The sequence below is a fragment of the Lissotriton vulgaris genome, chromosome 11 (assembly GCF_964263255.1).
Source record: "Lissotriton vulgaris chromosome 11, aLisVul1.2, whole genome shotgun sequence".
In the NCBI taxonomy this organism is placed as follows: domain Eukaryota; kingdom Metazoa; phylum Chordata; class Amphibia; order Caudata; family Salamandridae; genus Lissotriton; species Lissotriton vulgaris.
Window position 1 is genome coordinate 350,076,868 of NC_141699.1, and position 21,951 is coordinate 350,098,818.

General features: G+C 45.3%; 2 protein-coding genes across 4 annotated transcripts in view; one reads left to right on the plus strand and one right to left on the minus strand.

Annotated features, from left to right (window-relative positions):
* The window catches only part of LZTR1 (leucine zipper like post translational regulator 1), a 201,651-nt gene extending 186,443 nt beyond the window's left edge, over positions 1–15,208 (minus strand). For 2 of the 3 annotated variants that reach the window (XR_015300907.1, XM_086943315.1), the window contains exons 1-2: positions 14,210–14,789; positions 5,273–5,335 (exon numbers count right to left, since the gene is read on the minus strand). Coding sequence is in view for 2 of the 3 variants with exons in the window: in XM_086943315.1 (XP_086799441.1) it covers positions 5,273–5,335; positions 14,210–14,358 (212 nt within the window). In the remaining variant the exon portion in view is untranslated. Of the gene's footprint in view, positions 1–5,272; positions 5,336–14,209; positions 14,790–15,130 lie in introns of those variants that run through there. The other variant, XM_086943316.1, reaches the window with a different exon arrangement.
* A 127-nt stretch (positions 15,209–15,335) lies between these two features.
* LOC147679754 (protein DGCR6-like) overlaps positions 15,336–21,951 on the plus strand; it is a 142,899-nt gene continuing 136,283 nt past the window's right edge. Inside the window, exon 1 of the mRNA XM_086943317.1 lies at positions 15,336–15,650. Coding sequence (XP_086799443.1) covers positions 15,541–15,650 — 110 coding nt within the window. The 5' untranslated portion in view covers positions 15,336–15,540. The remainder of the gene's footprint in view (positions 15,651–21,951) is intronic.

The window sequence follows — 21,951 nt, forward strand, 5'->3', positions numbered from 1 at the left end:
TTGTAGCGCCATCCTCCAGTTCAGAAATTCTGTTTTCAGCTTCGTCCAGTCGATGACTGTGGCGTTCGAGCTTGTGTACCACAGAGTCCATACGGGAATTCATTGCGTCATTTTTTGTGTCTATTGATGTGAGGCCGTTTTGCATCATTCCTAAGAGTGCTTTCAGGTCCTCCTCTTGGCCCTCGCCAGGCTTGGACGCAGGGTGTTCACAAGATTGAGACCAGGGTGTTTTGCGGGCTTCGAAGAGTATCTCCGTTTGTTTCAAGTCTGTCCTGCCCATTTCAGGACCTGTGTCGTAGGTCTGTATCTGCAACTGGGGTGCGAATACTCGAGCTCTCTCTGTGACGGTAGCCGTGGAATGGAGTAGCGGTCTGTACAGCTCTGGGGTATGCTGGAAGGGGTAGTGTCTTGATCAGCCAATATTTTAAGTACTGTACAGCCTGCTCAGTTGGGCCCCGTGCAGGATCAGGAATAGCTCAGTCGTCTTCAGAAGGGCCTCTACCTCAGGATGGGGGGGGGGGAGTAGCGTCACCTACCCGGCCTCTGTGCAGTCGCTGATGTCATCCAGGCCTAGCCCTCTCCCGGACAAGGCCTCGTTTCCCAGGGAAGGGTAAGTAGCTGTCAAGGGGCTAGCACAGGACATACAGGCACTTCGGGGACTCGACTTTGCTCTCGAGGTGATGATTCTGCGCCACTGGGAAGGTTCACAGTGTACACGGTAGGCACAGACTTGGATGGCCGCCACTCCCGGATAGGCGGGAAACATTAACATGGATCAGTTCAGGGTCGGGCCATAAATTTGTTAAGGAGTCCCCGCCAGCCCCATGCCACCCGTCCAATGCGGGTATCGCGGGCTATATTGAACCTAGAACCAGGCTAGCGGTGTCTCACGGTGAGAGTGAGAGCCGCCACCACCATCGTCCAGATGTCCGTGGAAGGTCTTGAGTTCAGTCAAGAAATGACGCCAAGAGGGTACTCTAAAGGCCCCGAGTTAATAGGCGGCAATGTTTTTCAGACCTATCAGCTCCCAAAATGAAACAGTCCACACAGGTTGGGAGGGGGCTACTGGGGAGCGCACACAGGACCGTGCAGACTGTGTTGGATCCCTTCCGCGCGCCCGCTCCAAGTGCGTATCTCCCCTGTGCGTGCCCAAACTGCCGTCGCTGCCAAACGGGTGTGCAGCCACAAGTTCCCGGCTGTAGACTCCCACCGACTCCTCACCTCAAGGCTGATGTATGGGTTCGCTGTTGTCGCAGGCAGGGACCAAGGCCGGCAGCGCAGCGTGAGGAATACGAGGATCGAGTCCGTGGCATAGATGTCAGTGGGGAGCCATGGGCTCCGTTAGGAAATGGCGCGGAGCAGACGCTCCAGACATCAAGAAGTAGTCCGCCGGTTTTGGTCTACCCGGGCGTATCTTAGCACCCAGGCTGCTCCAGCATCCAAGAAGCAGCTGCAGCAGGACCACAGGTCATGAAGTAGTCAATACCGCCAAATATTTATGAAAATAGTGACTCAGGATGGTGTTGTCGTTTATTTTGGCACCCGATCGGCAAGAGTCTCACTGGTGTGCGAACATCTTAGTCGCACGCCACCTAGCTCCCCGGAAATATATACATTTTTGGTTTGTAAAGCACAGTTCATTCTGGCACTTTAGAAGTATGAGGATATGAAATTTCGATTATTCAGGTCCATCATAGTCTTAGAACCCCTCTCCTTTATTGGGGCCTTATGTATTAAAAAGAACACCATGTTCAACTTTCCTTCTGCATCCAATTTTTTGTGTTCATAGAGCTATCATGGGTCAAAGTGAGCAGTCCTGCTTTTGTACTGAGAGGTAGGTGGAGTATAACCCTTTTTAGGTCTCGGCGTCAACGCGCGGAAGCGCGTCTCCGCCGGAGATCTTTTGTCAGGGACTGTGCTTCCCAGGAGACAGCCTCTGGCACGCGCATTGCCTCTTCAAGGAGGCGATTTCCGCTGGCCACGCGCTCGCGAACGCGCTCAGCTGCTGTCTCCTGGGAAGCAGCAACACCACACGCGCATGCGCAGAAACAGCGACAGACACACACGAGCGCTCATGCACGCACGCACCCACACATACAGCGAACCCACCCCCGCCGTCGCATGCATACACACACACACACGTGCACCGAGCATCCCCCCCACCCCTCCGTTGTCGCACCCCCCCACCCCTCCCCTCCGCCGTCGCACCCCGCCCCTCCCCTCCGCCGTCGCACACACACACACGCAGACATACAGGCATTCTCTCCCACCCCCGCCCCGCTCACCGGTCAAAGGCCCTCCGGACACGCAGACATACAGGCATTCTCTCCCCCCCCCCCGCCCCGCTCCGCTCACCGGTCAAAGGCCCTTCGGACTTGTGCAGCCTCCGACCGCGGGGCTCTCCCTCGGTGCTCCTCCAGGCACTCCGTGGGCGCGGGCTTCACAAAACGGAAGTCCCGCCCCACGATAGGTTTCGTTTTGTCAGTCCCGCCCCACGATAGGTTTCGCATGCAGCTCGTCTGTCTGCTGATAACGTGAACGCACACGCATTTCAAAGTTCTGAATGGCAAAGACGATATCAGGCAAGGAAGAGTTTCACTGACACAGAGCTCTAAAGTGTTCCCTGATCCATAAGTAAGTATATAATCCTTTCGGGATATTCGCGGTGGACTATGGAGCTTGTAGTTGTTCTCTTTCTCCCACGATAAACTCAAAGCTACGAACACGAGGATATACATATATTAGTAGTAGAAAGCTATATTATATATTAAACTTGACTGGCATTGCCCTGGAAGACTTGAGAGTTCTGCTAATATGCCGATTGCCCATGGGTGAACCGTGCCTTCTCCTCAGGACTTGTTTCCAATTCCTGCCTCCTTCCGATCTCCTCGGTGTTTTGTTATCGGTCCCACTGCTATTCCTGGCCCCCGCCTTTCTATTCTTGGCCCCCTCCTGCCCAGGCATCGGAGCAGCAGCCACCTGGGTATGTATAACCCCTGGAGTACGCCATAGCCTGCGCCGTCACTCACACGGAGTCTGACAGCATACGGGGTTACCTGACAACGTGCACTGTCCTCCCCTTGTAAAACCTGATAGCCTCCACTAGTATTCCCGTGAATACCCGACGGCGCGCACAGTTGCGCACATATAGTGTATGTAAACAATGATTGTTAGCCCCAGGGAGCAAATGACACCATGTATTATTACCTCGGGCAGTACCTCACAGAATACATTGTTGCCCATAGGGAATATGTGCAAGCATGCCACGTTAGCCCTGCACCACCCCCGGAAGTAATAGCATACGGGCTTTAATGCCTAGCCTACATTATTAGTCCCAGGGAGTACATGCAGTATGCTTTGTTGGGCACGGGAATATTTGACAGGATGCACTGTTACCGCTAGAGAGTATCTAACAGCAAGCAATGTTACCGCCCCCCCCCTCCCGATCTGAAAGCATGTAGTTTTATCCCCAGCCTATCTGACGCCTGCATTTTTAATTCCAGGTTGTACATGACAGCATGTAATGTTGGTATCACACAGGGAATATCTGAGTGTGTGCACATTTACAGCATGACGGCATAAACTGTTAGACCGTGGTGGTGTTTGACAGCATGTTTTTTTAGCCTACAACATTTATTGTTATTTGCTCCATTATTATTCCCAGGGAGTATCTGACTGACAGCGTTCACTGTTGCGAACAAAGAGATTCAGTAAACCTCCATTTTTATCCCACAGGGAGTAACTCACACCATGCATTGTTACCCCCAGGAGTAACTCTCAGAATACAATGTCATTTATTTAAGATTTAAAAAAATAAATAAATAATGACCAATGCCAATAGCTCTACCTTTAATGCTGCCGAGACCATTGCATTGTAAATGCTTGTTTTTCTTTTAGTAGTCTTGTGTAATTTTCAAGTAAGCAGACGCTTTCTGAAGGAAAGGGAAAGGGATTCTTATCTTGGAATGGATGAATTTGCAGGGCTTTCAAAGTGGATGCAGTACAAGTATTGATATGTTTTTAACACTTTGGATCTTCTGTGCCATTGGTGATGGAAAGGCTATGCAGGCTGTAGTCTTAGGAGCTTCAGAAGTCTGTCATACCCTCTTCTGGCCTATCTCCTTCCTCTGCTTGCACGTTGTGACCCCAGGACCGTTGTAGGCTATGTAATGGTTCATGTGGAGATGTCTACCAATAGCCTTAGTACTGAGGTTTAGCAGCAGAGTGAGTTCTCTGTAACAACTGGGGGAGAGGTGGAAATGTGAGATGCCTAAAAAATGTAGTTACAGCTGTGGCCGACTAAGATTCAAGGCGGACAGAAAAAAATGGGCACCAATTTTTGCACACAGATCTTTCATGGAGATGGCTTAGTGAATATAGTACAGTTGTTACTCCTTGGTTGATTGTAAATTCTTAGTTACAGACTCATCTTTTACACTTTAACTGTGTGAGCCCTGTTGAGCACAGAGACTTCTGTATTTCCCCAGCAGACAACAGAGTTATTTCAAGTCCGTTTTGATGTTGTCCAGCTGGAAAAAAGCCTGGAACACTCTGGCAAATGTGTCCAGCAGTCTTTGTAGCTTGTTGGTGAGCACTGTTGGAAGCTTGGGAAACTGTATTACAGATGTCCAGCTAAAATATCACAAAGCCTTTTGTCAGTTCCATGATGCCAAGTTTAGAGGAGCTTGGACATTTTTTGAAACAGAACTGCTTTAGCTTGACTGTCTTGACCACTGCACGGAGTAGGGGAACAAATGATAAGCCATTCAGAAACAGGACACTGAGGCTTTCTTATCCAAGCCCTCAGTGTTAACCCTAGACTAGTGAGAAAGTTAAAAGGTAATGGTTCATCTCTAGCAATAACTAGTGTGGCATGCAAAGTTGGAAGATGGGAATTGCACAGCAGGCTTGTATTGTCAATTAAGGTAGCGCTTGTTGTCGAGACTGGGGTGGTGGTAGGTCGTGGTAAGGAGGGTGGGGGTAGTCAAATTAAAGCCTGTTGCATCACTGGAGTTCTCAGTATCCTACATGAGCAAAGGAAGCTGAGGAAGCTCAGGCTTCTACAGAGTTATGCCCATTCAAGATGTGGATCAGTATGAACTCATTCAGAGTGAAGTTACACATTTGGAAAGCATATTGATTACCATCGTGACAACAGATGACTCAAGAAAGGAGCTTCATAAGACTCAATCAAATTGCAGAGGTTTATTCATAGCCCCTACCTTGGGGCGAAGAAATAGATGGAATGTCATAGGTTAAAAAAAATTCTTACCCATTGTCTCCTCCAAAAACATAAATGGCATCTTTGTAAGCAACAACAGTGTGTTTACTGCGTCTGTGGAGAGATCAAAAACAAGTTTTAAAACTCCTGATAAAGGAACACTTCAAGTCCCCCTACAAATAGATTTTATCTGTTAACAACATAAATAGGAGCCAATTTAACTAGTCCGACAGGCGGGGGCGGGTGGACTGTCAACGGTGGTCATGTGCAGTTTATGTGTATTTCTCTATTGATGGCACACATGTTTTCAGAAGGCCTTCCACTGATTAAAACAGTGCATTTTGGAAGCACTGGTCCCAATATGTTGTTGCTTCTAGCATGACTAGGTTGCTCTGGTGGCCTGCTGTGACCTTTGCTTATTGTATTTCTCAGTAAAGACACTCCACTAGTAGTGTATTTTCCCATCCACATGAGAACGGCTTTTGAAGGCATTTCGGGATCATGCTGCCCTCTACCAACCTTATAAAACATAACGCTTTACAGAAGAACAACAATTTTGGTTAGGTAGGTTAGTATGTCTTCCTAATCTTGATTGTCACACAGAAGATTTCTATAACTCTTCATAAAAGTACTAAAGACACCCAACTCAAGAAGCACTAGTGAATTATTTGCAATACAACAACAAATACAAAAGTTACTTTATAACACGAATACAAAGCAACATAATCATATTGTATGGGCAGACCTCTACACGACCCTGTCACCTCAAGTATAAGGAGGTGATTGAACCTAATCCTCAGTAATTTGATTAATTTGACTGGGCATATCAAAGATTTCATACTGTTTAATAGGGGACTGGCACATTAAGTATTCAATAACATAAAAAGCACTCTAGTTGATAAACTTATGATAGCAACTCCATTCATTCTTTTATACACCATAATTAATACATTAAGATTGAGAATATTGGCCGCTAAATTTAAAACATCCATTTTCTTGAAACTAAAATCATAACCTTTTAAAAAGCCTGTAAACGTGAAAACCCAGAGTATCCACTTGGCCTCATGATGAATAAATTAACATGTAAAAGCTATAAATAAGGTGGTGGCCAAACTATACTTGAACCGAAATTCCAGCCACGTTTATCACCAATAATATATAATTGTACAGCCCAAAAATCTTTTCAATATCTGGACCTTTTAACATATCATCAGGAAGTTAAATTCGTAAACAATCAGGGCACAATATTTCAATATTGTGTTTATTTTTATTTCTGATTGAATAGCCCAGGATGTTCCCCTTACTGTCGGAAGATGGGGGAGTGCAGATGAGGACAGATTTTGCAGGATTTTGGGGGTTTACCCTCGGCGGTTAGATGAGCCGACTCAGAGTGCAGCCATTCCTCTTGGCTTCAGGCTACGCACCAGGCAGACGCATTCTTGAACAAAAACTGTAAGTAGAGACCACAAAAGCTGAGACACTGCTGCGAAGGAGGAGCACAACTGACTTAACGACAATGACAAGCCAGCCCGGCTTGGTGAGACACTTGTGATCCTGAAATTCAGAAGTACGCATGTTGGGAGAGAGAATAAGAACTCAGTAATAAGCCATCACTGAGTGGAATGCCACCATGCTGCTGTGGCAGCAGGTAGATCTGGGGTCAGATCAAGTAGATGCTTGCTTTGCGAATATACCAGTTCATAATGGTGTAAGGAAAAAATCAAGGAGGTAGAGAGCTCGCCTCAGTCAGTGAACAGACTGTTATTACCATCAAATACACACTGTGTGACCCACATACTCAACAGGTTGACCCATGGCAAAGTTGCAATTTGAGGGAGAGGAGACTTCTGAGATTGTGGTACATCCAGACTCATGGGGATCGTTCAAGTTCAGTTCATGGCTGACATGTTTAGGTTCAGCGTGGGAGGGGTGTATTCATCTTACTGTTAAGCCAAGTAGTTAAACAACAGCCAGACCATGCTTTACCACTATGGTATAAACTAGATTTATATTTGAGAACCACACTGGAGAGACAAACGGAGGCATCCTAAAGTTAAAATTACGTCATGGAACTTACTGGAGCTTAATAATCACCAGAGGATACGAAACATCGTAGCATGTGACAGTAGACAAAATACTGATATTTTAGTACTACATGAGACCCATTTACGGGATGGAAGGCAGATCACTGTGCCACAAGCTGGTGGAGCCATAGGTACTTTGCAAGTTACTTTAACTATGCTGGTAGAGCAGCCACACTGGTCATAAAAGGTACCAACTATAGACACATTCAATAATTGGTTTAACTGGATGACAGATATGTGATAATACATGATATACTGCAGGTACACACTTTACAATTGTGAACATACACTGCCCAACTCATGACGATCTGGACTTTTTTCCAGAAGGTCATGACAATGCACAGCACTGCACTGCAGGCCTGAACAATTATACGAGGGGTGACCACAATGTCACAGTAACATAGCACATGGGACAGTATCTACACTAGAGACAGATATCCCACCAATGGAAGTGCCACATTGCTAGATATAATGCAACACAATGGTTTCGTAGACTTTTGGAGAGTCAAAAATGTGCAGATGCAGCCCTATAGCTATAACATCACAGTACATGGCAGAATAGATATCTGGCTAGGTACTAAAGATGTGGTGAAACTGGATGGGGGGAGGAGAGAACCTTCCCCGTACATACTCAGACCACACCCCCACACAACTAACAGTGTATTCCAATTGGCACCAGCATGCAGGGTTATGGCAATTTCACCCAACTATTCTATTGGATGCTGTGTTTAGAGAACAGATACAAGCTATACAGTCAAACTCTGAAAGAAATGTTAATTCAGTAAAGAAAGCTGGGACTGTATGGGAAGAGTTCAAATATGTGATTGGGGGGGAACGCATTTCCATGGGTAACTGCATATTGAAGTAAAGAAGGGGCAGACAAGATGGGCTGGAATTTGAAGGCCAGGCCCTTAACGCAAATATGAATGGGACCACAGCCCAGACACAAAGGCACTACTGCACTCTACACTACTAGAATACTGCAAAGAACAGACAGGAACGTTTATTATTTAGATAAACATGCTGTTGCCAGATGATATGGAGAAGGAGAACGGCCTGGAAAAAACTCTGGGGGGACTAATTAAGCCAAAATGGGCATCTGATCACATAGCACAGATACAGATGCCAGATGGGAGTACAGGCCACGAAAATTCTCAATACATTTGTTCAGTTCTTTTTAAACCTCTATGCTTCACACTACGGAAAAAGTTCAGCATATATCAACAAACATCTAGAGAGGGCCACAATGGTATGGGTGGAACAGGCAGATCGGGTGGCCTTGTGTCAACCTAGCACAAGAGAATAAATTAAAATGACTGTACAGGACCAGAGAAATGGGAAGGCGCCGGGCAATGATGGACTGCCTGGGGACTTTATAAGTAATATACAGAGCTGCTGAAACCTTACTTTTAAAATATGTATGGTGAAGCAATCCAAAGCTTTTGTAATAACACTACAGAAGCCAGGAAATGAACAAAGCCTGTGCAACTCGTACAGATTACTATCCCTGATTAAAGCTCATAATAAAATTTAGGCAAAGATAATCGCCACCCGACAGGTGCCACTGATAAAGAAGCTGGTTGTGCCGGACCAGTGGATTCATACTTGGGAGATCAACTGCAGATAATTTGAAACCTTGTTCTCAATGCCCCAGCAGCTCAGTCCAGCTGTCAAGGCAATAGCAGTATTCTTAGATGACACAAAGATATTAAACTTCATTGAATTGCCATATTTATTAACCGTGCTTAATAGTTTTGGTCTGGTCAGGGTAATAATAAAATAGGAGTGTGATCCATATACTAACCCATTAGTCAGACTTAGAAAATTAGAATGAATAACTGACCCTCTGACCCAGTAGCTAAAAAGCGTGCCACATGTCTGCCTGGCACAGGTTAGTTGGTAAGAATGCCTCCTGGGCATGCCCCAATTAATGGGGTAAACGTTCCCAGGAACAACCCTACCCACTGTGGCCATTTTCAGGAGGAGGAAAGTCTTTGGTCACACTATATTTGTGTTTTGAGAGCTTGGTGTGTGCGTGAAGGGGGAGAGTATAGTAATCCTTGTGTCCTCCCATATCTAACACCAAAATCCAGTTTGAGGCAGCCATGGTACCCCCAATTAACCTTGAGGCAGAAGTCTGGTAGAACAAAGTAGGGGTTTCCAGCACCCAGACAGTAGATGCACAATTGTTTTGCATTCTGTTTCCCTTTCCTTTCCTTTCCGCTGTTAGAAACTGGGTTTCTGGTTGGCAGAGGTATGCACCCTGTCCAAGCAGAAACTACAGTCCTAGTCAGGGTAAGTCAGTAACACATTTTAAAATTAACCTGTGCTCACCCTCGGGTAGTTTGGCAGAGAGCAGTGAGGCTTAATTTAAGAGGCAATATTTAAAGTGTTTGTGAAATACTTCAAACAGTAAGGATAGGATAAAACTTGTAAAGCAAGCTAATACCCATAGGTGTCATGGTGCTATAGTGGAACAATAGGACCAGCAAAAGAGAAGAAGCTAATATGTGAAGAGCCAAGTTTTCCGATGTTTTTTAGAGGCCAAGAAAGAGTCTGCAGCTGAAATATAGTTAGGTAGGGATATCCATAGTAACACAGTGAAAACACACAAAAAGACACCACAACAGTTCAGTAAATAGAGAATAATGTTATAAATAAAACAAGACCTCAATGACAAAAATTGAATCAGTAGAAGTTGAGATAAGAATTTTTCAAGATTAAAACTTAGAAGCAGTAAGAGCTTAAAGAGTTAACTGGTCGTGCTGGACAAGGACAAAGTCAAGAGTTTAGGCCGACCACAATAGAGTGCGGGTCAGATACAGGAGCCACGCAGGGCCCGCTAAGCAAAAGTGCCTTCACCCTGTTTACAAACAATGAGATGCGTCAGTGATCCCCATGCAGTTGGGATGATGTGCCAGATTTCTCCACGCAACGGTACGTTGTTTCTGTGAGCAATGTGTTATGTTATGTTATGTTAATTAAAAATTTATAAAGCGCACATACGCCCAGGAGCTTCTTGGCGCTGAAGAGAGATAAAAAACATAACGAAGGATGTACCAACAAGAGTCGCTATTTCAAATAGGCCTGTGTGAAAAGGTGGGTCTTGAATGCCTTTCTAAAAGCAAGGAGATCCTTGCTCTGTCTGAGGGCCAAAGGTAAAGAATTCCACAAGGTGGCTGCTAAAAAATGAAAACAGCTGCCTCCCTGTCGTTTTTTCTTGAACCGTGGTACCTCAAGTAAATCTTTATGGGCTGATCTCAAGCTGCGTGAGGGGATGTATCTTCCAATCAACTGCCTGATGAACAGGGGGCCCTTACCTTGCAATGCCTTGAAGATGATGCACCCGGCTTTGAATGCGGCTCTTTGAGCCACCGGTAGCCAGTGCAGATTCTCTAGACCTGATTTTATCGATTCCCATTTGGGTACTTTACAGATCAGTCTAGCAGCTTGATTCTGCAGGTATTGCAATCTTCTAAGTTGACCTACAGGTAGGCCGAGGTAGAGGCTGTTTGAAAAATCAATGTGGGAAAGGACTAGAGCCACGACCACCTGAGTTAGGGCAGTGTGAGTAAGGAGATGTGCAATTTTTCTAATTTTTCTTAATTGAAAAAAGCCAGAAGAAACTACAGTTCCGATCTGGGATTTTAAAGTAAGGTCCTCATTGATGGTCACTCCCAAACTTTTTACTGTTAGCGATTTTTTGGGGGGGAGGCCCATATCAGAAGGCCAGAAATTAGGGCTCCAGCTAATTTCACTGTTCCCGGGCAAGATCAGCTCGGTTTTCCCCGGGTTTAATTTGAGGTGATTTAAACACATCCAGCTCTGAATTAAGGTCATGGTTGCCTGAAAATCCTCCACAGCATTAGGTGAGTTGAGTACAAAGACTAACTGCAAGTCATCTGCATAATTATATACAGTGACTTTGTGCTCTCTTAAAGAAAATAGAAGGGGCCGCATATACAAATTAAATAATAAAGGAGACAAAGAAGAGCCTTGAGGGACCCCACAAAAAGAATTAATTTTAGGAGCTGAGAAAGACCCTAGACAGACGGACTGGGTGTGTTCAGATATGAACGATTTCAGCCAGGCCAAGGCAGAATCTCTGAGGCCGGCCTGTTCGATGTGCTGATTACAAGGTTCGGCGATTCCAAATGTGATGAACTGGGTTTCTCCACGTTGTAGAGGTGATGCGTTGATCTTCTCCATGCAGTGGCGGTGATGTGGAGGTTCCGGAGGTGATGCGGGCTTCCAGGTGAGATGCGTTGATCTGGTTCACGCAACTGCTCGGATGCATCGGGTCCTCATGTCGATACGTGTGTTCTGGCAATGCAGCAATTTGTACTCACTTCCAAGGGCCCAAGACTACATTGGCACCACTTGGCAGAACAGGACTCACAGCAGTTAGAGTCCAGGTGTTGTCTGCAGTTCGAAGTGAAAAGTCTTTGATATCCCTGAGACTTCAAAAAACAGGAGGCAAGTCAACAAGCCCTTGGAGACACTCTAGTTCTGGGATGCAGAGCTGCAGATGCAGCCCTTCTCACTCCCAGGCAAGAGAAAAGCAGGTCATCAAAGTGGCTGTCCCACAAGGAGCACAGCAGTCTTTCCAGGTAAAAAGTCCCAAGTTCCAGAAGTGTTCTGAGGTGGTGTCAGAGATCCAGAAACTATACCCAGTTGGGACTTTGAAGTGGGGGAGATTTCAAAGAGATGCGTTGAAGTGCTCAGAGTGTCTCTCTTTCCTGCCCTGGCTCCAGACTCACTAAAGGGGGGGTATGCAACCCTGTGTGTGGAGACAGGACACAGCCCTTTCAGGTGTGTCAGCTCCTCCCTCTTATCCTACTGCAGGATGACCCATCAGCCTGCAGATGGCTACTCAGTCACACAAACCCTTCCTTTGATTGTGGCTGTTTAGAAGGAATTCAGGAAGCCAGCCTTCACCCAGCCCAGATATGTTTCAGAAATAGGCAGAAGGTCATTTTCATAATTTCAATTTAAAAGTCAATTTCATCATAAGTTGTGTTTTTAAATTGTGATTCCAGAGATACCAAATGTGGGGATCCCATCTTTTCCCAATTGGAAATTACACTTATGAAATGTAATAAGACAATCCCAATGTTAGCCTATGGGAGAGACAGGCCTTGCAAAAGTGAAAATCGAATTTAAGAGTGTTTCACTACCAGGATATATCAAACTTAATAGTAAATGTCCTACTTTTTTTAATATACTGTGCCCTGCCCATGGGCTGTCTAGGGCCTAACTTATGGGTAACCTAGATGTAATACAAAGGCAGGTTTGAGCCTGGCAAGTAGATTAACTGGTCAGGTTGACATAGCAATTTAAAACTGCATACACAGGCTCTGCAGTGGCAGGACTGAGACAGGTTTAAAGGGCTTCTTAAGTCGGTGGCACAATCAGTGCTGCAAGCCCACCAGTAGCATTTGATTTCCAGGCCTTGGACACATGTAGTGCACTTCTACTAGGGACTTATACGTAAATCAAATATGCTAGTTGTGGATAACCCAATGTTATCATGTTTTAAGTAAAAAGCACAGACACTTTAGCATTGATTAGCAGTGGTAAAGTGCCCCAAGTCCTCAAGCCAACTAAAATTAGGCCAGAAAAAATGGAGGAGGAAGGCAAAAGGCTTAAGAATGACCCTGCAGAAAGGGTCATTTTGAACATGTGCCACAAGAGTTATATGTAAAAATCAAGAAACAGACATCTAATAGGACAAATCAGGGTATATCAGCAACGAGACAGTGGATACTCCAGAATTGTCTTGCCACCCTGTTCTCCTTCTTTCAAAGATTGCCCCAAAGTGTTATATGTAAACCTAGCAGACCTTTCAAGCAGCATTTGACATTTAAGGATGCTCACATGTCCCACCCTGCATATTCTGGGAGGTTCAAAGGGGTCACATGTGTCCATTCAGGTCATCCGACTGTTTTCAGCTGGGAAGCATTTCTTACTTTTTTCCACAGCTATTTAAATACTAATTATGATTGGCAAAAGTGGGACAGCAAATGCAAATTTTGTCTCCATGAACTTCAGGTTGAAAATACGTATCTTTCTAAACTTTCTAGTAGAATTTAACCTCCAGTCCCTGGGTCCATCTTTTACCATCTACTAGGTAGGGCAGCGAAAGAATTACTTGAAACGCATCTGTTGAGTTACACCTTTCACGTTATCAGAAAGGGATTCATCTTCAAATTGAAAATAGTTTTTCTATAGGAGAGAAACAGCTAACCAAAGGAAGACGCAAGGTGAAGTGCATCAGGTTAACATGCTATCAAAGACCACAAAGCAGATTTCCATCCTCGCCTGTCAACAGAAAATACCAAATAAGGCAAGTAAGTGACACATCAAAGTGTGGTGGTATGGGCTGGCACATGCTGGATTCTGGGCATCTTAACACTTTAACACCGCCACGTGAAACAGTGGCCAATAGTACCATCAAATGGCAAAATATTCCGATAAGTGAAAGTGGGAAAGAGAATGACGAGAGCCAAACGAAGAGTACATTTTTGGTTGCTGATGAGAATGAATGGATAAATACATCCATGAAGTAACTGCAAATAAGTGAACCTTCTCTGGACAATAATAAATAAGGATCAGATTCAATGTAGTAGTCTGAACCGAAACAAAGAGGCTAAGGATACCCACAAGGAACTATGGACAAGGTGGTCGGGTATTGACAGTTACTACATCGTTTAAATTAGCTTTAGAAACGTGAGACTAATTAGATTACAAAAATACATAACAGAAAGGTCCTCTAAGAAAGAAATGAATAAATGAGAACGTGAAATAAAGGATAAGTCCCTGAAATAAGTATCCACAACCTGCAACTACCGCTACAAATTAAGCAATGTGTATCTGTGTTATTTTTTCCAGGAATAAGACTTACCTTGCACCCACAAATTCATCACAGGGTGGCAGTCTCCTCCAGTGATGCACAGTCTCAAATGGGCCGAAGTTCAGAGTCAGGTACTCAACGCTGTCTGAGCAGCTGTGATCAAAGTCAACACTGGGTGCTACTTTCGACTTACACGCCATGGAGACGTGAGGACATGTAAGAGAGAAGCCAGAACGCAAACAGGGTCCCGGAAAGATGAGCCTCAATTCTTCTAGCTCACCATAACAGGCCTGTCTGGGGAAAGTCTCTCAACCATGATAAAGAGGAGACCCCGTGCCTCTACTTGTCAGAGGCTGGGGCCTCTCTCCCCTGGGGTGGTTGCTGTCTCCTGCATGGTATTGGTGCTCGCTCCACTTCTAACAGCTTTTGGCTCTCGCTGTCTTCTCCTGAGTGCCGTTCTGCGTCGGAGAACCCAATGCTCCGCAAACACTTCTCTATGCTACAAGACCCCGCAAACCAGAGTAACTTGTTTTTGTTGGTGGGCCCGATACCATCAATACAGGCTGCAAAAGACAAGAAAAAGCGGAAGTGTCAAAAACACACCAATGGAGGAGACTAGCCTTAGAGGCATAGACATAGAAAATGGACTACCTAGAGAGCACAGAATGGACATACATACAGGAAAGCAACAGGAATATACACAGGGAACAGACAATTCGTGGGGAGCGGAATGGGCATTAGAAAATGAGCTCGTGTTCACACAAATAATATCATTAAAAACAATGATGGAATACATGAAACAATCTTAGTTTTATATTTATAATCACAATAGCAAAACAACAAAATCTAAAGGAAAATAGGACTGGGTACAACATTGTAACATTTTTTTGTCCAACTTTGTGGATAAGGCCAGTTTTACTCGTAAGGAACAGCGTGTTGATTCAGCATGGACAAAATCGTATTCTAATGTACCTTATTTTCCAGAAAATAAAATGTGCGATAGGTTAAAATGGTGGCATGACCGCTTCCGCTATCATAGTCCCCCTTCTCTTTCCATTGTCTGTAGCCCGGTAACGTGAGTGCAAGCGTGGGCAGCGGTTTCCTATGTCTATCTGTTTTCTAGCAAGCTCCGCCTCTAGGAGGCACTGACTTCATCACAAGCCCCGCCTCCCCGCCCTCTAGTAGGCTGTACAACGCGAACGCACCACTCTGATTGTAGTGCTTTTCCAGGCTGGGCAGGGCTCCGCCTTTACATAGATGTCGTAGCTTGGTTCTATGAAATCCTCGCGGGCCTTACCTATTTCTAACATTTTAAGGCCTCCATTCCTATAAAAATAGTACTACTGCCAGTGTGTCTTTCATTGTCTCTACCCTGGCCAACTATGGCTGGGTTTCCGGGCGTGTATGAGGAGCCAGCGGATCTGGCGCTGCAGCAAGAGCGGCACTACCAGCTCCTCTCCGAATTACAGGGCTTGGTAAAGGATCTGCCCAGGTGAGGGCTGCCTCCTTACAGTAGAAACCGTTCTCTCTCACCCCACAGTGTTAGCCTCTTTACAGATACACATATCCTCCAAAAGAACTACAGTCCTAGCCCTCACCTCTCCCGTACATAAAAAGTTTGTATGGCTTTATTGTACTTATTTATATGACTGCATGGTACTTTGTTATGACAATCCAGACATGTGATGTTATTGTAGCTGTTGTGTTTGCTACTTTATTAGGTCAAAAATACTTCTGGACAATATCAAAACTTACAGTGGGCTTTGGGGCAAACTTGCTTATCATTTTGTTGCCTTTTTTGTCAGTCTCATTTGCATACTTATTAAATGGCTTTCATTCCACTTCTTGTGTTTGTGTTTCCCCTGGAGCATAGCTTCTTTACCAAACGTTCAATTGTTAGGTCGAAAAGATCGATTGTGGACAATGTCAAAACTTACAGCAGGCTTTTGGCCAACCCGTTACTAACAGTTTGTTGGCTTAATTGTCAGTCTCATTTGGTTGTTTCCTATTGCTTTTGTTATTTATTTAGAAACTTTTATAGAGCGCGAACAAGACCCAAGGGGGTATCAGAGCGCTGTACAGCGTTGTAGTCCGCAATTATACAGAATATAAGGAAGGTATTACATTAGTATCGTTGGTGCAATTTAGCTCTACGAATAAAACAAATCTTACAATCATCAGTTGATGCAGTTAAAGGGGCTATCTAGGATTATAACAAAAAGAAGGGAAAATAATATGTCATAGAACATCAGTGAGAAATATTTCAAGATTTTGGTTATTAACAGAAGGCACTAACATGATCAGCTCGCTAACATTCGTTCATTAGTACTCTTTTAACCAGTTTTTTAAAGGAAGTAGTGGAAGGATTTAATCTGATCTCTGTTGGCAAGGAGTTCCAAATTCTTGGAGCAAGACCGGAGAAAGCACGCTTGTACGATCTTTTCTTTTTGAATCTTGGAGGTTTCAGGAGAAAGGTGGACGTACTTCTGAGGTTCCTGTTGGAGCCCGATATTCAAGCTTATTAGCTTGATAGTATGGGGTATTGTAGTGTATGGCTTTGAGTCAGACCGGCTATCTTGAGTTGTATTCTTGCTTCAATAGCCAGTTTAGCTGCAAAAGGGCGGGTGAAATGTGATCAAATTTCCTAGAACCCACTAAAAGCCTGGCCGATGCTTTCAGTGTAGCTCGGAGAAGGGCTAGGCTAGCTTTGCGAAGTCCTGCGAGGGTCACCAGCCCGTATTCCAATCTTGGGATAGTCAGGGATTGATCCACCGGTCTGAGATCTTCGGGGGGGAGGAATGGTTTGATATATATATATATGGTTTTTTTTAGTGTGTCTCGTTGGAAATTGGCTCCCCTAGTAGTCGCACTGATGCGTGCCTGCATGTTTAGGTGTTTATCCAAGGTGATGCCTAAATATTTGGCAGAGTCTACAACATGAGGAGTGCAGTTCAGAGTATTTAGGTGTTTAATCCAGTCTAGGGTAGGAGCTGAGTGATTAGGTGGGGTGATCAACAGAAATTCAGTTTTGAGAGTATTTAGTAGGAGATGGTTCTGAGCTAGCCATTGTTGAGTTTGGGTATGGTGTTTACATTTTTATATCCTCTTGCGAGGAGATCTTCAGGTACAATTGTGTATCGTACGCATACATGTGGTATTGGATGTTGGCTCTGTTCAAAATGACCGCAAGAGGTTCAATAAATAGGTTGGAAAGAGTGGGCGAGAGCATAGAACCTTGAGGGACTCCAATAAGGACAGGGGAACTGGAAGCGAGGGCATGATTAACTTTGATCCTTTGCGTGCGGTTGTGAAGGAAGGAGAAAAACCAGTTTAGGACCGGGCCTAACTATCCCATCCTATGTTGTAGGGGATCAATCAAGTTTTTGTGTTTGATGGTATTGAAGGCTGAGGACCGGTCTAGAAGGATCAGGAGAGAAGGGACATTTTGGTTGAGGGCTCTGACAGCGTCATCAACAATGTGAGTTAGTGCCATTTCGGTGCTGTGCCCTGCTCTAAATCCTGACTGATGGGAATCCACGAGTTGATATTTCTCAATATGTTTGCATAGCTGCGAGTGAACGCATTTTTCAAGCAATTGCTGCTGGTGATAGGTCGAAAGTTGTTTGGCTCTGATAAGTCCGCATTGGCCTTCTTGGGGATGGGAGTAACTTATGTTACATGTTACACTTCTTGTGTTTGACCTTCCAGTGGAGCACACACAGCAGCCAAGTTTTCAGTTTATTTATGTGCGACATTTCCATATTTTCAACTAACATATGTGTGATATTCTGGTGATTTATGTGTGACAATTTGAGAGACACTATTGCAAGTGGAACAAAGCAATTAAGTATGTGAATTTATTGTTGGCAGTCAGAGCTGCTGAGGCAGGCCTACCAACGAAAACAAAAGTTTTACAGTGAGGAGGGGGTGGGGCTTCGAGCCGAGAAGTACCTATGTGGCAACTTTGTCGCTGCTCTCACCCCAACCCTCTCCTCCAAAAAAATAAGAAAAAAAGCTTGCTGGTGCCAATGCCCTGGGCTATTTTTACACCTCTTAATGGATGTTGGAAGTTTAATCCCTCCCTAAACAAGCTTGAAATGAGCTGATAACTGCGTTTTTCAGTTTGTTTTCCCTCCCACTGTGTGATATCGGCTCCTCAGCAGGTGGCTGTGTGAAAGAAGCCGATATTGTGTGGCTCACAGTGGCACTGTGTGAGTTGACGAGTCTGTGATGTCTACCACGCAGCTTGGTCACAGCTACCCCCAGGTTTAGACTGAGTCAGAATCTGTCAACATTTCTTCATTCTGTGTGTCTGTAGCAGGTGAGGTGGGCTAGTCCTACTGCTGCTACGCAGTGCACGTGGGGCGGTAAAAGGCCTTTAACCTTTTTAGGGAAAATAAGAGGCTCAGAGAAGGTCCGTTCAGCCCTCCAAGGCCAATAACACAGAAAAACTACTACTGCAGTGCTTATCTGTTTTTTTAATTGTATTTTAAAGATTGAAACCTTATTTTTTTTAAATTAAAATACCTAAAAACGTATTTTTAAAACTGAATTACATTTTTAGGTCTCGGCTAGTGTAGGCTGCGCATGCGCAGTCTCGCTGGCGAGATCTTTTGTCTCAGAGTAGCGAGGCTTAAACCCGTCCCTCTTCTCCATTGGCTGGCCTCCTAAACGGCGAGAAGAGGTCTCTGTGACGATCTCTTTTCGCTGTAAGCCCATCCTTTTCAGATTGAGTGGCGTATTTTTTTCCGTTTCTTTCTCTAAAGAAAAAAACACGCCCCCCCCCAATCCGAAAAGGACGGGGCTTAGAGAAAAAAAATGGCGAGCGATTGTTTTTTTTTTTGTTGTTGTTAGTTTTCGGGACGCATATCCCTGCTGGTTGTAGAGTGCCACTAAACATCTTGTAGTGACCTCAAGGCCCTTTGGGCTATAGGTACAAGTGAGAGTGAATGACGAGTGGTGGGGAACCAATATCGGTAACGTGGAGATTGCTAATCTAACCAACTGGACAACCAGACCTAGCCTGAGCAGTAGACCTGAGAGTTTTATGAAGAAACCTAGTAGGCCTTCAACACATGCTTCTATTTTAAGGAAATCTGAGCACTATACGTGTCCGCCATGCTCGACTGCTGGGGGTGTTGCTGGGCATTAGTGTAGCTGAATTAGGAGAGAGGGTTCCAGTGGCCTAGGCTCCGCCCACTGCATGCAGGCCCGCCCCTTTCCCCAGGACTGCAGATTTGGTCCCAGGCCGACGGGCTGAAGTCGGAAACACGATTCCGTTGTGAAGTGTAATGTGAGCCTGAATATAGACCCTAAGCCGCTTGGCTAGTCATCACCGTCCGAGCCAGTGGTCCAGCGTGCACGGCGCAATCATCGTCGCCAAACTCCAACGCTGATATCAGATGCTAACACTATCCAGGTGAGGTTTCACTAGCACAAACATTTGACCCACCCACTGCAGTCACTGCACGTTTCCCCACGTTGCACCTTGGTATGGCGTTATGTGCACGTGAGCACGTTTCTGAAACCCACGTTCAGCCAGTAGACATTCGCCTAACCAGATCGGTCCCACGCAAAGCCCACGATTAAAAAAAAAAAGCACGAGTGACGAGACACATAAAATGCCTAACTGTCAACGTTTAAGCCAATATCGCGTTGTTCTGCAAAGAGTTTCAACCTTGAGAGTGAGTGGGAATGAATGGTATGAATGCGTCGCCCTCACACAAGGAGCTTCCTGTTAACAAACCCCTTTGGCCTGGCACTTCCGTCTGCAGGATAACGTAACCTTGTGCACTACTTTAGCAGCCCAACACCAAGGCATCCTCGCCGATCACCACTGGGTCATTTCCGCCTGAATATCACACTCAGGGCTGCACTTGGATCCTGCATGTGCTGTTAAAATGCAACCAATTAACGCACAGATTAACACAGTTGCTTTGCAGACGTTGTTTAGCGCAAACTGATCCCATTTGTACAGAAACACACATTATGTAGCGTGTCACGTCTGCAAAACAAAATGACAGCTGGCGCAAGGTGTGCTGGCTATTAGTGCGCACAGTTGCGCATGTGAAACCTATTCTAGTAGTTTCTGCGTGCGCTGTTACACTAAAGAGGGACGGTTTTCTCAGAGGTGACTGGATTAGTACTCTCGGACATGCCGCAGTTCTTTTTACAGTATTAGCAGGCACATGTCTATGTTTCTATGTAGACTCCATGTCATCTGGGCAGGCTGTCGTAGAACATTCAATCGGACATGTATAAGGAAGCGTCTCACGTTTGCGCCTGGTACTTACAAACTAAACGAGTATCTTTGTGGAGAAGATTAAGAACCTCTGTGTTAAAGTGCGTTTAACCCGAAACTCAGCTGGCCACTGCCAATACCTTTTAGTCAACTCTGAGTTCAGCATGTGTGTAAGAGAGCTCCATTATATAAGTGGCAATTACGCTTCTGCTTGAGGTAAGCACAAGATGACCCGTGGTATCAATCACAAATTTTCACACATCAGACAGTCGACGTTAACCCGTGGGGGCTGTGGGGCGCGTAAAAATACAATGACTAATTCCTTCTCTCTGGCTGAGAGCTCGAGCCTCCAAGAATACCATTTTCAAGTGTCTCTCGCCCACAGACTGTGATACAAAGGCAGTCACAGGCCGGATGTGGGTCTTCTCAGAGGAATCTGTGTGTGGGGATCTGTGTGTGTGTGTGGCTCTGTCTGTGTGTGTGGCTGTGTGTGGCTCTGTCTGTGTGTGTGTTGGGCTCTGTCTGTGTGTGTGTTGGGCTCTGTCTGTGTGTGTGTTGGGCTCTGTCTGTTGGGTTCTGTGTGTGTGTCGGGGTCTGTGTGTCAGGCTCTGTGTGTGTGTCGGGCTCTGTGTGTGTGTGTGTGTGTTGGGCTCTGTGTGTGAGTTGGGCTCTGTGTGTGTGGCTCTATATGGGTAGCTTTTTTTGTAGGTGGCTCTGTGTGAGGGTGGCTCTGTGTGTGTGTGTGTGTAGGTGGGTCTCTGTGAGGGTGCTCTGTGTGTGTGTAGGTGGCTCTGTGTAGGTGGCTCTGTGTGTGTGTGGGTGGCTCTATGTTAATGACTGTGTGGGTGGCTTTTGTGTGTGTGGCTCTGTGTGTGGGTGCAAATGCAATAGGTCTGGCATTTGCGAGGGATTAAGCTATTGGCATTGTAAATGACAATGCCATTTATTTATATGTTTTAAAAACATAAACGTAAATAAAAATGTCATGAGCAATGCCAATAGCTCTAACTTTAACAATGCCGAGACCATTGCATTGTAAATACTTGTTTTTTCTGTTGCCGCATTTGCACTTTTTCCGCTGCATTGAAAGATGCTTGATGCATCTAGGGGCCATTGATCGATTACCAGGGAACCAATCAGACATAAGGGGGCACAGCCTGTAAGAGCTCGCTCCCCTTCAAATATTGGCTACCGCGCTGACGCACCAGCCATAGCTACCTATGCTGCTCTGAGGTTTTTTATTGTATTTTAAAGAAAACCCCCACTTTAATTTTTAAAAACTGAAATACCTGAAACGTTCTTATTAAAACCGAATTACATTCTTTTGTTCTGTTGCCGCCTTTGCATTTTTCCCTCTGCCTTGAAAGACGCTAGCCGCCTCTAGGGCAGCATTAATTGATCACCAGACGTAAGGGGGAGGAGCCTGTTAAAGCATGTTCCTCTACAGATGGTGGCTACGGCGCAGACACACACCAAAGGCGAGCCCTTCTACTCCCGGACCCCTTGTCTTGCCTGCCCAGAAAGGCCCCCAGCTTCTACCTATTCTCGAGAA